Genomic DNA, 11,108 nt, shown 5'->3' with positions numbered 1-11,108 from the left:
GCTGGAGCCGCAGCAGGAGGACCAGGTTCCTGGAGACCAGAGCGACCGAGCCCGCGTTCCCAATCCCCGCCCCTCTCCCCTCCCACAGCCTCGCCTCCTTCCAGATCTCGGAGGAGGTCGTTTTCTAGGAGGGAGGACTGCGCTGTGAGGGGAGGGGTGTCCTCCTTGTGTCGCGGGGGTCTCCCCCCACCCACCCCCAAAGCCTGGGGAGAACGCCGCGTGCGTTTTCCTTTGGCGAGCAATGGGCCCAGGGGTGCGCGCTGCTTCGCCCCCAGTTTGCGGAGGTAGAAACACGAATAGGAGAGGGGAGGCTATCGAAGCAAGACTGGCCCGAGTAGACCCTCTTTCTCCTCCTTCCCCCCCATCATTAAATAGATTCGTGTTTATAACAGGCTCAGACATTTTAATTTGAATTCCAGGGGTTGAACTCAGGCTAGAATCGTCCCACTTACACTTAGGCCGAAAATTACATTGAAATGAAACGATCAAAACCAAACTCTATGTACCCAAACAGCCAGCGTTCCGGGGTGGGTGGCCACTCGGCGCAGGCAGCGAGGATTTCCTTTGGTCTGGCCCGAGACTGCAGGGTCGGCGGAGGAGGGGGCGGCTTGGGGGCGGGGGGCAGCGAGGGAAATAGTCCCAGGAGTGGAGGCGAGGTGGCGTGCGTGAACCCGCCGCGCTAATAGATGCTGCCATTAAGAAACCGGGCGGCTTCCAGCGCTCGGGGCGCAGGGACGCATGTGTTGCTGGAATTCAATCCGTGGCGGGAATGCAGATTGGGCTGCGACCTACTGGGTTTGATTTATGAACTGTTACTCTAGCGATTGTTTACACATTGCATTTCAGGGCCCCGTGCACCCTCCAGGAGCGCGTCGCGGGAACCCGCTGCAGCCTTCTCAGCCTCCCTCCCCGCCCCCATCTCCACCCCCAGACCCCTCGGGGCCCCCGCAGCTCCCTCCCACCCTCACCTTGTCCAAGAAATCCGATTTCGCTGTCTTTGAGCCCAAAGACCCACATTCGGGTCTGCTCCGCCCCCCCCCGCTCGCATCCAGCAGCCCCGGACCCCGCGCTCCTCTGCTCGCGTTTATTCGCGAATGTTTACTTCTCTGTAAGGCCATGCGGGCCTGTAAGTAGGAGAGGTGGAAGCAGCTCGACTGCCAGATCGATAGGCCCCGTCTCCTCGCCATTTCAGCTGAGCTGTCTTACTAATTATGAAAGGATTCACCTGATCCCTGCCAGGGACCACAGCATCTGGCCCCTCTGTGAGAGCCCTTAATGGTGGTTCCTCTGCAAGGTGCCTCTGGCCACCGCAGAGGAAGCGGCGTGTCGCCGGGAGGGCGCGGCCTGCGGGGCCGGTCGTTGAGGCTCCGACCCGCGTGGGTGTGCGTGTGCGTTCTCAGCTGCGCGCAAGCCCGGTGTCCCCAGACCTCACCTAGAAAGGATCCTTGCCATTTACTTATTTAAAATATAATCTCCTCTTTCTCTTAAGTAAACACAATTTCAGGGACGTGGCAAGGTGTCCTGGTGGAGGAGGGTCTGCTTGAAGACGGTAGGTTAGCAGGTGGCTTGTGAACAGGTGAACTTATCACCTGGCATCCTGTGTCCCTTCAGGTAACCCCGAGAGCTCGGCCAAGAAAGCAGGCTTGGGGCAGGAAACAGACGACACCCCCATTTCAAACAATAACTTTTATTTTATACTTCTCTATACTTTGTAGCAAATTTTTTTTTTGCTGAATTTAATTTATAATAAACTTTTTAAATTACATCTCTCTTTTTTTTAAAATCAAGGCTCTTTTATGTCAAAATCTTTTTTTAACTATATTTTAGATTAACATTTAACATCCCCCCCCCCCTGTGATCTATACCATTGGATATTCAGGTATTACTGTATGTGTAACAGCTAAAACAAGAGGGAAACTCAAGGCAGTGGACTTGGAAAGGTGCATCAACACGAGCAGGTAAAGCTTAACCTCTCAGTGATTTCAGCAGCGTTTTTTTTCTGGCAGCCTGTACCTCTAACCCGAGGTTTCCTCAACCCCTTTCCTCTCTCCCTCCTAGCCTTAAAACACAAGGCCAACAACCCGTCCTTTCACTTTTCTCGAGGAGAAATGTGCAGTGGAAATGATCAAAACAAGATACTGTGTTAGAAAGACGTGAGTGTGAATTATTCACGAGATGCTTCTCTCTTCAATTCATTCCCCTGGCCTTCTCCTCTCCTCTCTTTCCTATTAGGAGGAGCCCGTAATTTGTCATGTATTAACATGATTAATATAGTAGGCGGCCCAGGGCCGTTCCTGAGATTCTTGTGCCAAAAAATAAAAATTAAAAAAATGGGGTGGGTTTGCCGTTTTCGTATTTCTGTGGGAAGACGGACTGAAGCTGAGGTCCGATGTTGGCTGTGCTTGCTTTGCTCACTGATCGGTAACATTTGGCAAATAAAACACAAAAAAACAAACGAAATCAAAAAGAAAACCAGGATTTCCCACAATCCTATGAGTGCTGTCAGCATCACAGAGAATCACAACGTCCCCAAAGAACGAATGGATCTTCCTCTCGATTTCCGGGAGCATGGCGTGAGTGTGTGTGGGCGCGCGGGGGAAGCCGGCCCCGCGCTCAGAAGGGAAGCCAGGTCGCTAGAGCTGCCAAGAGAGACGCCAGGAGCACGGAGAGCGCCGGAAACAGGGACCCCGCCGCCCCGTTGCCGCTGCCGCAGAGTTCGAATAAGCTGCCTTGGATGTTGAGATTTTTGGATTCTTTTCTCAGTTTATCCCACATATCTTTCGCCCCTTCCTGGCAATCCGTAAGGGCTGTGACCGTGCAGCTGTGGAAATCCTCCCAGTATCTGGCGAGGAACAGAACAAAACAGAAGCGGGTTCACTTTGGGCGCGGGAAGGACCCCGGGCCTGCGCCCGGGGCAAACCTCCCGGCGCCCCCCTCCGACCTCCTCTCCGCCGGCCCGGCGCCGGGCGGGGCCCGGTGGGCGCTCCCGGGACCTCCGCGCAGCCTGGATGCCGCTGACCCAGGTGGAGGCCGCCCCTTCCCTCTCTGGTTCCGCGGCCCGGCAGCCGGGCCGCGCCCGCTGCGCCGCGCTGGCACCTCGGCCTGCGCAAACAGATTGCTGGGCCTCCGCGGGCAAAGCTAGGAAAACAGTGCTAAGCCTCGCAAGCTGCCGCCCATTAATGCCTCCTGGCTTGCAAGCGGGTTGCTTGCTCGGAGCACGGCCCTCCCCTCCGGGCTTCCCGCTTTCTCCTCCGCCCGCCCCTTCTGTCTCCCTCCCTCCCTCTCCACGCCGCCGCGCACTCTCCCCGTGGCCTTCATTCTCCTCCGCTCCTCCTTTTGTCTCCCGCTTTCCCCTTCGCCTTCTTCCCTCTCCCCTTCTTTGTCTTCCTCCTTTTCCCTTCCCTCGGTTTTCCTCTGTTCCGTTCCTCACTTCCCCCTACTCGCTTGCTTCGGTCCTCCGTGGCCCCTCGCCTTGCTCTCCACGCCCCCCCGGCTCTGATTCGCTCCGGAGACTGCGGCCTGCCTCTCCCCTCCACGGGGTCGGTGAGTGTCAGCGCCCGGGCCCCCGGGGCTGGCTTCCTGGCCTCCTCCAGCTTCCTCAAACCCCAGAGCTCCGGCCCTGCCCTTCCCCCTCTCCCGAGGCTTCTTCGTGGCCCTGGACCTCCGCGGCCTTCGGGGTGTATTGCCAGCACCCCCAGGCCCGGGCTCCTGGGCCGGCGCGGTGCCCGCCGCTGCCAGCCTTCGAGGGACCCTACTCCCAGCCCTCCCCTCTCTCCTCTTCCCGGAGCCCCGCGCGGTACTCAGCCACTCGCTCCTCCTGGGCTCGGTTCCGAGCCCCGCCCCACAACCTTCAGCCAACTTGTCCTTTTTTTTTTTTTTTTTTATTGTCCCCCTTTCTTCTGAAAACCCAAAATAGATCTCGAGACTAAATATCATTCCAACCCGTGATCGATTCCTGGGGCGCTGTCTCCTTTCGGGGCTGGGTCGATCAGTGAGCCTCGGTAACTCTGGGCGGGCTCCCACTTCGCCCGGGCCCTTAGCGCCAGGTCACCAGGGAGGGCCCTCCACGAAATGTGGTTGTTATTTTCTCCCCTCTCTCCTTTCTGCTCACTAGCCCGGACTGTAAGCACGATTTATCCTGGTTTCCACTCCCACCCCATCTTCTGGCTGACAGTCAAGTTATAAATGCTTGTTGGACGGCCTTGAGCAATGGCTGTTTTCTAATGACCTCCGTGAGTCTGATTTATGAGGACTGGGGGGCCTGGGGTGCAGGGCTTCCAGGTTCCTCAATGTGTAATAAATACTGAGATTTAGAGAAACCGAGAGGCGGCAGGACAGCTCTCTGCATAATTACACCTCCCAAAGGATGTCTAAATCTCTCCTTTCCTCATGCATGCCCAGATGGGGACAGGGCCTTCCTGGAAGAGAGACATGGTGGAAGATGACAGAATCCAGGTGGCACTGAGAAGAGGTGGGCTTCAGTGCCACCAACAGCGTGGGAGCCTTGACCCAGCTGTGGCTGCCACCTCTGAGAGGGGCCCGCCTCATTTCCATTTTCCAGGACGAAAGTCCTGCTAAAAAATTAAAATAGCTTTGGAATAACCAAGTTCTGGCAAGTGATGGAGGATTTGAGAGCTGATCCGTATTTAGCCTCTTGTCCATCGTTATAGGTACATTTCTTACCTATCATCAGACACTTAGGATTAAAGTAGGTGGGTGTGCATCCCAGACCCAGCCTTTTGTCCCTTTCCTGATAGGAAAGTAGCAGCCACTTAGCCGCTGTGGCTTCTGGTGGCCACCAGGGTATTTAAGACAGTGTAGCAAAATTAAGGATGGTGCAGAAGATGGTCACTCCAACCTATGGGAAACAAGGAACACCTTTTGCCTTGGCTTTATTGGAAGGACCATTATGGGGGTGGGGAGGTTCACAACTATTTTTGAAAAATGAAGTAGCAGTGTGTGTGCATGTGTATTGCAGAAGATGGGAGTATTTCTAAGGTCTGCAGCAGCTAAAATGCAGCTGGTCCACCACAGTAGGGCTCTGCTACCCTCATTTGCCAGTGGGAGCTGTGCTTTCCAGCCAAGCTCTGGAAAAAACGCCACTGGGCCTGTCCATGAACTCCCTCCTGGCCTGGCCTGGGGACACCTTGCAGATGGAGGAGGGAGGGGGGAAGCAAGAAAGGTAACTACTCTAAAGCTCCGAATTGGCTACCAACTCCGCAGAAGTGATCACTGGACATTTGGGACATGCTCCTCTTGGGCAAAGTCATTGGCACAAAACAAAATATTCTTTCAGTCTCTCTCCTAGAAAGAGGAAGAGGGATCTGCACTCCCTTGGTGCTCGCGAATTTTCTTGGCGGGCACCGGAGGGGAGTTTTATTAGAGGAAGTGGACAAAATAGGGGAGTGCCTTTCCTTTTAAGCGAACCTAGTAGAACTACCAAAAACGCCCCTCAAACCAAACCAACCGTTCTTCAGGAAGTGCTCATTCGCGCAGCAGGAAAGGGAGACGAAGACGGCCTCAAAGCGCAGCGAGGAACTGCCAGCTGCTCTCCAAACCCTCGTCCCCGGTTCCAGCGCGTGGATTGCGCGCGCCTCTGTGCGCGCGGGTCAGGCTGCGGAGGGTGGGACTGGGCCCGGCGGAAAGGATCATCCTCTGCCCATCCCAGGCCACAGGGTCCCCTTGGGCGGGGCAGGCCCCGGCAAAGGCCTGAGGGTGGGAGCCAGAAGGTGAGAAGGCGCGGATTCGCACTGGTGCCAAATACAGACCGCCGGCGGGAGGCGGGGCGCCCTCCCACCTCCGCAGCGCCCCACCCCCCCCGAAAGGAAACCTCGAGGGCCAGAGAGAACACTTACGTGCACACGGTCTTGATGTTGGTCTTGTCATCCAGGCCCTGCGGGTAGTTGGCCATGCTGTCGCCCAGCTTGAGCAAACAGTCCGAAAAGCCCTTAAAGACCGCATCGCACTTGCCCGCTGCTCTCACGGCCTGCACCAGGTACGCTGCGGGGAGGAGGGAACACCGGTCAGCAGGACCGCGACCCCGCCCCGCAGCCCGACGGCCCGCCCGCCTGGGCCCGGCGCGCCTCACCCCGTCCAGCGGTGTCCACTAGCGCCCGGGCTCGGGGAGCGCCAGGTCCAAAGGTGAATGAACGGTTTGGCCCGAGAACGAGCGACCCGCACCCAACTGCGCGTCTTCTGCGGATGGCCGGTGCGTGAGCGGTGTGGACAGGGGAGGCGAGGCCCTTCCTATTGTTCTACTCCCTCCCGCATCTGGCTCCATCTCTTTTTCTGTTTCCATCGCCCCCTCTTCTCACCTCCCCCGCCTCTTTTATTTCTCTCTTTCTCCTCACTCCCTCCTTCGTTTCCCAACGTTTCCCAGCGAGCCCGTCAAGGGTCTCCAAGTGAGATCTTCCGTTTCTGAGGTGACGGAGGGGGTCCGAAAGCACAGCGCGGGGGCGAGGAAGGGGCTGGGAGGCGGCAGAGCCGGGGGCCGGGAGCCGAACCGAGCGCCACGTCGGGCGAAGAAGCCTCGGGCTCGGCGGGCACTCAGCAAACACTGCTGAATGAACAAACTAATAAAGTCGCTGGAAGCTACCAGCAGCCACCGACATGGATTGTTTCACTCTAAGACCGACTGTCTACCATGCAGTGTGCGTTCCTAGTGAGGTCCTCGCTCCCCGACCCCGAGAGACTGGGCGAGGGGACGAGTGGTCTGGGGCAGTCGCGGCCCGGCAGAGTCAGGATGTGTCTGAGCTAATGACCCCGGGTCACCTCCGCGGAGGCCAAACCCGTGAGGCCGGCCCCTTGCTTCCTTCCGCCTCTATCCGCGGCTCGGCTCCCCTGGAAAGACCGGCCACCACTCCCGCCAGCGGGAGGTGGGGGGGTGAGACCCTTCCTCGCCAGGCCCCAGCAGTGCGTCTCAGGGCCCAGATGGCTGCCGCCAGGGGCTCTCGGCCTCCAGCTCCGGGCTCTCTCCAGAGGGGACCGGGATCGCAGTCTGGGCGGTGGGAGGAGGTGAAGGAGAAGGGGTGGGGGAGGAAGAAACCCCGGCCGCACCGAGGCCCTCGCTCCTGGTCTCAGGTCGGCCAGACCCCGCGGCTCCAGGCGGCCGGCGCGCTGCCGTGGCCATTTCTCTCCTTCCCAAGGCCCACGAACTGGGCTAAAGATTCCGAGACGAGCGGCCAAAAGCATCCGGGACGCCAGGAGGGCGCGCATGAAGCGCAGATCTGCGCTGCTGGGGCGAGAGGAGGGGAGAGAAGGGGCGAATCTTCTCGGAATGGAATTCGGCCTCCAGTGCCTGGACCCTGAGCGCCGGGCCCTTCCCGGCAGTGTTCAGGGCGCCGCGGCTCGCGTGTGGGTGTCTCCGGGGAGGACCTCACCACCCCAAGCCGCCGGTGCCCAGAGCCGGGCCAGAAGCAGGCGAGCGGGAAGGTGACCGAAGCTGCAGAGGCCTCCGAGAGCGCACCGTTTGCAAATTGCTGCAGGAAGAGCTGGGCGGGACTTGCGCTTTCTAATCCGGAACGGGAAGCTCTGGGGAAGGGACTCGACCTCGGCTCGGGCAGATACGTAAACCGTTATCTATCTCCCGGTCCCCCTACGAAACAGTAAGAGCCCTTGCGACTGCAAGTGTCAGCTAGAACACTGAATAAACGAATCTTTGTTCCAACAGAACGCGGTCCCGATGAATTCAACCCTGCGCGGCGCCCTCTATAATCCGTACCACAGATGCTGCTTTGCAGCGAGGAAACGAAATAAAATACAGTCCATCCTCCCTCCCGCCCTGGCACCCGGCCTCTCCTTACCCCTTACCTCCACCCCCAAGACTCGGTGGTGAAAAAGTTGCCCCTAAGATGCATTGACACTATGTTAAAGGAGAATTGGGGTTCGCCGGGGTGGGGGGCGCGGGAAGCGTTCCTGTCGCGTTATCTTTCCAGGGGCTGCTGGAGGAGAAGACATGTCACAGCGCGCATGTGTGTGTGTGCGCGCGCGTGTAAAATAAGAAGTCGTGAAAATTTCTGTTTTTTTTTTGCAACTGTGACTCCGCGGTCTCTGGCTGGCTGGGGAGGCCGGGGGCTTGCGCGCGGGAAGTGTTTCGCAGGCTCACGCCTCCGGGCAGGGGGCAGCCGGCGCGACCCTGTCCGTCCTTCTTGAACCCTCGTTCAGCGAGGCTCGGGCGAGCGACCCAGGCTACTTCCCCGTTCTCTGCGGTGTCCGCGTCTTGTGCCTTTTCCTTCCGTTCATTCATTCGTTCGACCTCTCATTCATTCCAAACTTCCTCCCGCCTAGCCTTCATTTGCCTTCACCACCCCTCCACCTTCCCGTCCCTGCCCCACCCCCCGCTTTTCTTGCCAAATGTCAGTGATTTGGGACAGTTCCCAGCTGGGAATTAATAAAGATCGAGGCTCTGGTGCGGGAAAGGGCAGACATTCGGGAACAAGTATACTCCATTGCAATTCCACAGCCAACAAATGGTCATTTTCGGGCCGAGGTTACTGTGTTCCAAGCGTATTTCGCATACACAATCGCTGTCTTTTTTTTTTTACCCCATCCATAGTAAGGTTATTTCCTACCGGGAAAGCAGATTACAATCCCTATATCAAAAACAACTGCTGTCTCCTGCTCTCTAAAAATCTGCAGGCTAACTGCAAAAGCCACATCCAGTTATTTCCAAGATTTAAGGGATTTGCTGCAATCAGAAATGTTCTTTATTTATTGCAGCTCTTTGCACTAATGTCAAAGATTCAAAACAGCCAGATTCAAAACAGCAAATCGTTTCTTAGAATTAAAGGCAACGTCAACATCCTGCATCCACACGTTCTAAAGCCCCTACAATGTTCATGCAAAAAAACCAGATACTCAGAATCATGTCAAATGCATACAAAACCCACTGCAAAGAATCCATTTTAATATGCAGATAACTCCAAAGCCTGTTTCCCCCACATTTCTCGTGAAGAAAAATGTTATGCATTTCATCTCTTGCCCCAAACCGATTCCCTAAAGCCCCTCCACCCCCCGCAATACTGCAAGGATTTGTCTGCAAAGAATGCTACAGCCTGAAGTGATAGGCACCAACAATTCCCTCGTCTCCAGAAAACCCGTTTGAAGAGTTTCTATTTTTTCTCTTGTCCGTTCTATTAATAATCTGCTTCACTTTCACTTTTAGGCCACATTAATTAATGCTCTGACCCGCATCAGGGATGGGGGTTTTCTAGCGCTCCCTTCCATAATGCCTTCTTCATTTTGGATGAAAAAATGTGAACTTTTAAACAATGACAGTGTAGCTAGGACTCAAGATTCCTTAACATAAAATGGGGACTATATAAACCCACCCGTAATCAGTCCCAAACAAACAAAAATAACAGGCACCCAACACGACATATTGCAAACACTTCTTAACCCCTTCTTATAGAGAAAATACTGATGCCTATGTGGAAAGGAACAGGCAAATGAGCATAGAAAATTATATCCACATATATTTAGCTGAACTCAAGCTCCTCAATGATAAGCATATTAAAAGATGTACTCTGGGGTTCCCGATCATTCTCAATTTGCCCCCCAGCCCGGTCTGCGTTGCCCGGTATCAATGCTGCAGCTAGGATACTGGGGCTGGGGGAGGGGGGGGGCGGGCGGGAGGATGACAAAGTTCTAAATGCTGCAGTCTGAACCCCAGAATATCTTTGCTTTCTGCACATAAACTTTCCAGTTGTAGCTGCCTAGCCATCTTGTTCCTGCATTCACCTTTTGACCCTTAAAAATAATACCTTGCAGTATCGCCGGGACCAGTGCATTTCCCCAGAGCGCACCAAACCTGGTGAACCCAAGAGAGGGGAGCAAAAACGGACGTGCGCTTTGGAAAAAGGGGGGAAAACCCTCCAGAAAACGCCAGCCGCACACATTTCCTGGCGAACGTTTGGAGTCTCTCCCCCCCCCCCTTTTTTTTTAGGAAAACCAACCCGGGACGCGCGAGTCCCTTGGATCCCATGCTCCCACCCCTGGAGGTTTGCCGCCTTCTCCGCACCCCAGGGCGGCCGCGGGCCAGTCGGTTCCTTTGGGCACCTCGGCCCCGGCCGTCCGCCGTACCTCCGCGAGCCCGGCCCGCCGGCCACTTACCTATTTGCACCGCGAGGATCAGTGAAATATATCTGCCGTTCAACTTAAGTCCCATCCTACGTTTAGTCAAACCATTTGCGACCGCAGACCTTTAAATAGTTAGTTTAGAGAACGCGGGGGGAAGCTGAAAGATAGGCATTGCCAACAAGTTCCAGGAGCGACGGAGACTTTATGCACGGGGAAGGCAGAGGGAGGAGAGAGAGAGAGGGAGCGAGGAAGAGAGAGGGAGAGGGGGAGGTGCTGGGAATGGTTCACTCCATTAGGAGGGGCGGAGGAAGTACAGCCTCACGCCCACGAGCAGGCCTGACGTGGGGGATGACAAGGAATGATTCTTTTTCAAAAAAAATAAAGACACCTTGGTAGAGAATCGCCATTTATAGTCATCAGAAGCTCGAATTAATCAGTTATCTCCAATTAATGTGCGATCCGAACGAATTCTCGCCTCTCGGAGGTGACCATTTCCCCAGCCCCGCGGCCGCCCACCCCCCGCCCCCCTCCTTCTCGCTGTTCCCGGGCCCCCAACCCCGCCCCCTCTCTGCGCAGGACCGGGGCTCCCTCTCCCCGCCCCGCCCGGAGCCGGGGAGTCCTGGCGCGCCCACTCGATTGTTTCAACCTGCTCCCCCTTCCTCCACAGCAACTCGGCGAATCCAGCCTCCTCCCTACGTTGCAGCGGGGTTTAAAGCAGCGAGAGCGGGAGAGGGAAGAACTGCTCAGCCGGCCCCGTTAATTCGACAGGCCCCTGGGCCGCCTGCCCCGCTGCACTGGCCTACTCTCTTCCTCCAACCCTGCAGCTGCACTCGGGGCACAGCCTGGAGCGCGTGAGCACACACACACACTCACGCCCGCGAGCCGAGCGGAGCGCCCCAGACCCTCCCGCACACACGGCACGGGAGCGCGCGCACACGCCCAGGCCCGCGGGGTTTAATCTGCACACGCGGGGGCCCTGAAATATACACCTCGCGTCTTCGGTGACGCCCCCGCGGGCGAGGGGCCGCTTC

General features: G+C 56.7%; 1 protein-coding gene across 1 annotated transcript; it reads right to left on the bottom strand.

Annotated features, from left to right (window-relative positions):
- Positions 1 to 1,671: 1,671 nt before the first annotated feature.
- On the bottom strand, positions 1,672 to 10,369 carry NRN1 (neuritin 1). Its single transcript, XM_004281058.2, has 3 exons — positions 10,111 to 10,369; positions 5,856 to 6,000; positions 1,672 to 2,842 (listed from the first exon to the last, which is right to left on the bottom strand). Exons 1-3 carry the CDS (start codon positions 10,163 to 10,165, stop codon positions 2,614 to 2,616), a joined length of 429 nt encoding a protein of 142 aa, XP_004281106.1. The 5' UTR covers positions 10,166 to 10,369; the 3' UTR covers positions 1,672 to 2,613.
- Between the last annotated feature and the right edge of the window lie 739 nt (positions 10,370 to 11,108).

The sequence above is a fragment of the Orcinus orca genome, chromosome 10 (genome assembly GCF_937001465.1).
Source record: "Orcinus orca chromosome 10, mOrcOrc1.1, whole genome shotgun sequence".
Taxonomy (NCBI): domain Eukaryota; kingdom Metazoa; phylum Chordata; class Mammalia; order Artiodactyla; family Delphinidae; genus Orcinus; species Orcinus orca.
Note: the sequence above shows the minus strand (reverse complement) of the source record. Positions and strands in the feature narration are given on the sequence as shown.

Coding starts and splice junctions, on each gene's coding strand:
- NRN1 (XM_004281058.2), bottom strand. CDS start 10,165: ATGGGACTTAAGTTGAACGGCAGATATATTTCACTGATCCTCGCGGTG. Junction 6,001..10,110: donor GATCCTCGCGGTGCAAATAG/GTAAGTGGCCGG, acceptor TCCTCCCCGCAG/CGTACCTGGTGCAGGCCGTG. Junction 2,843..5,855: donor AACATCAAGACCGTGTGCAC/GTAAGTGTTCTC, acceptor GTTCCTCGCCAG/ATACTGGGAGGATTTCCACA.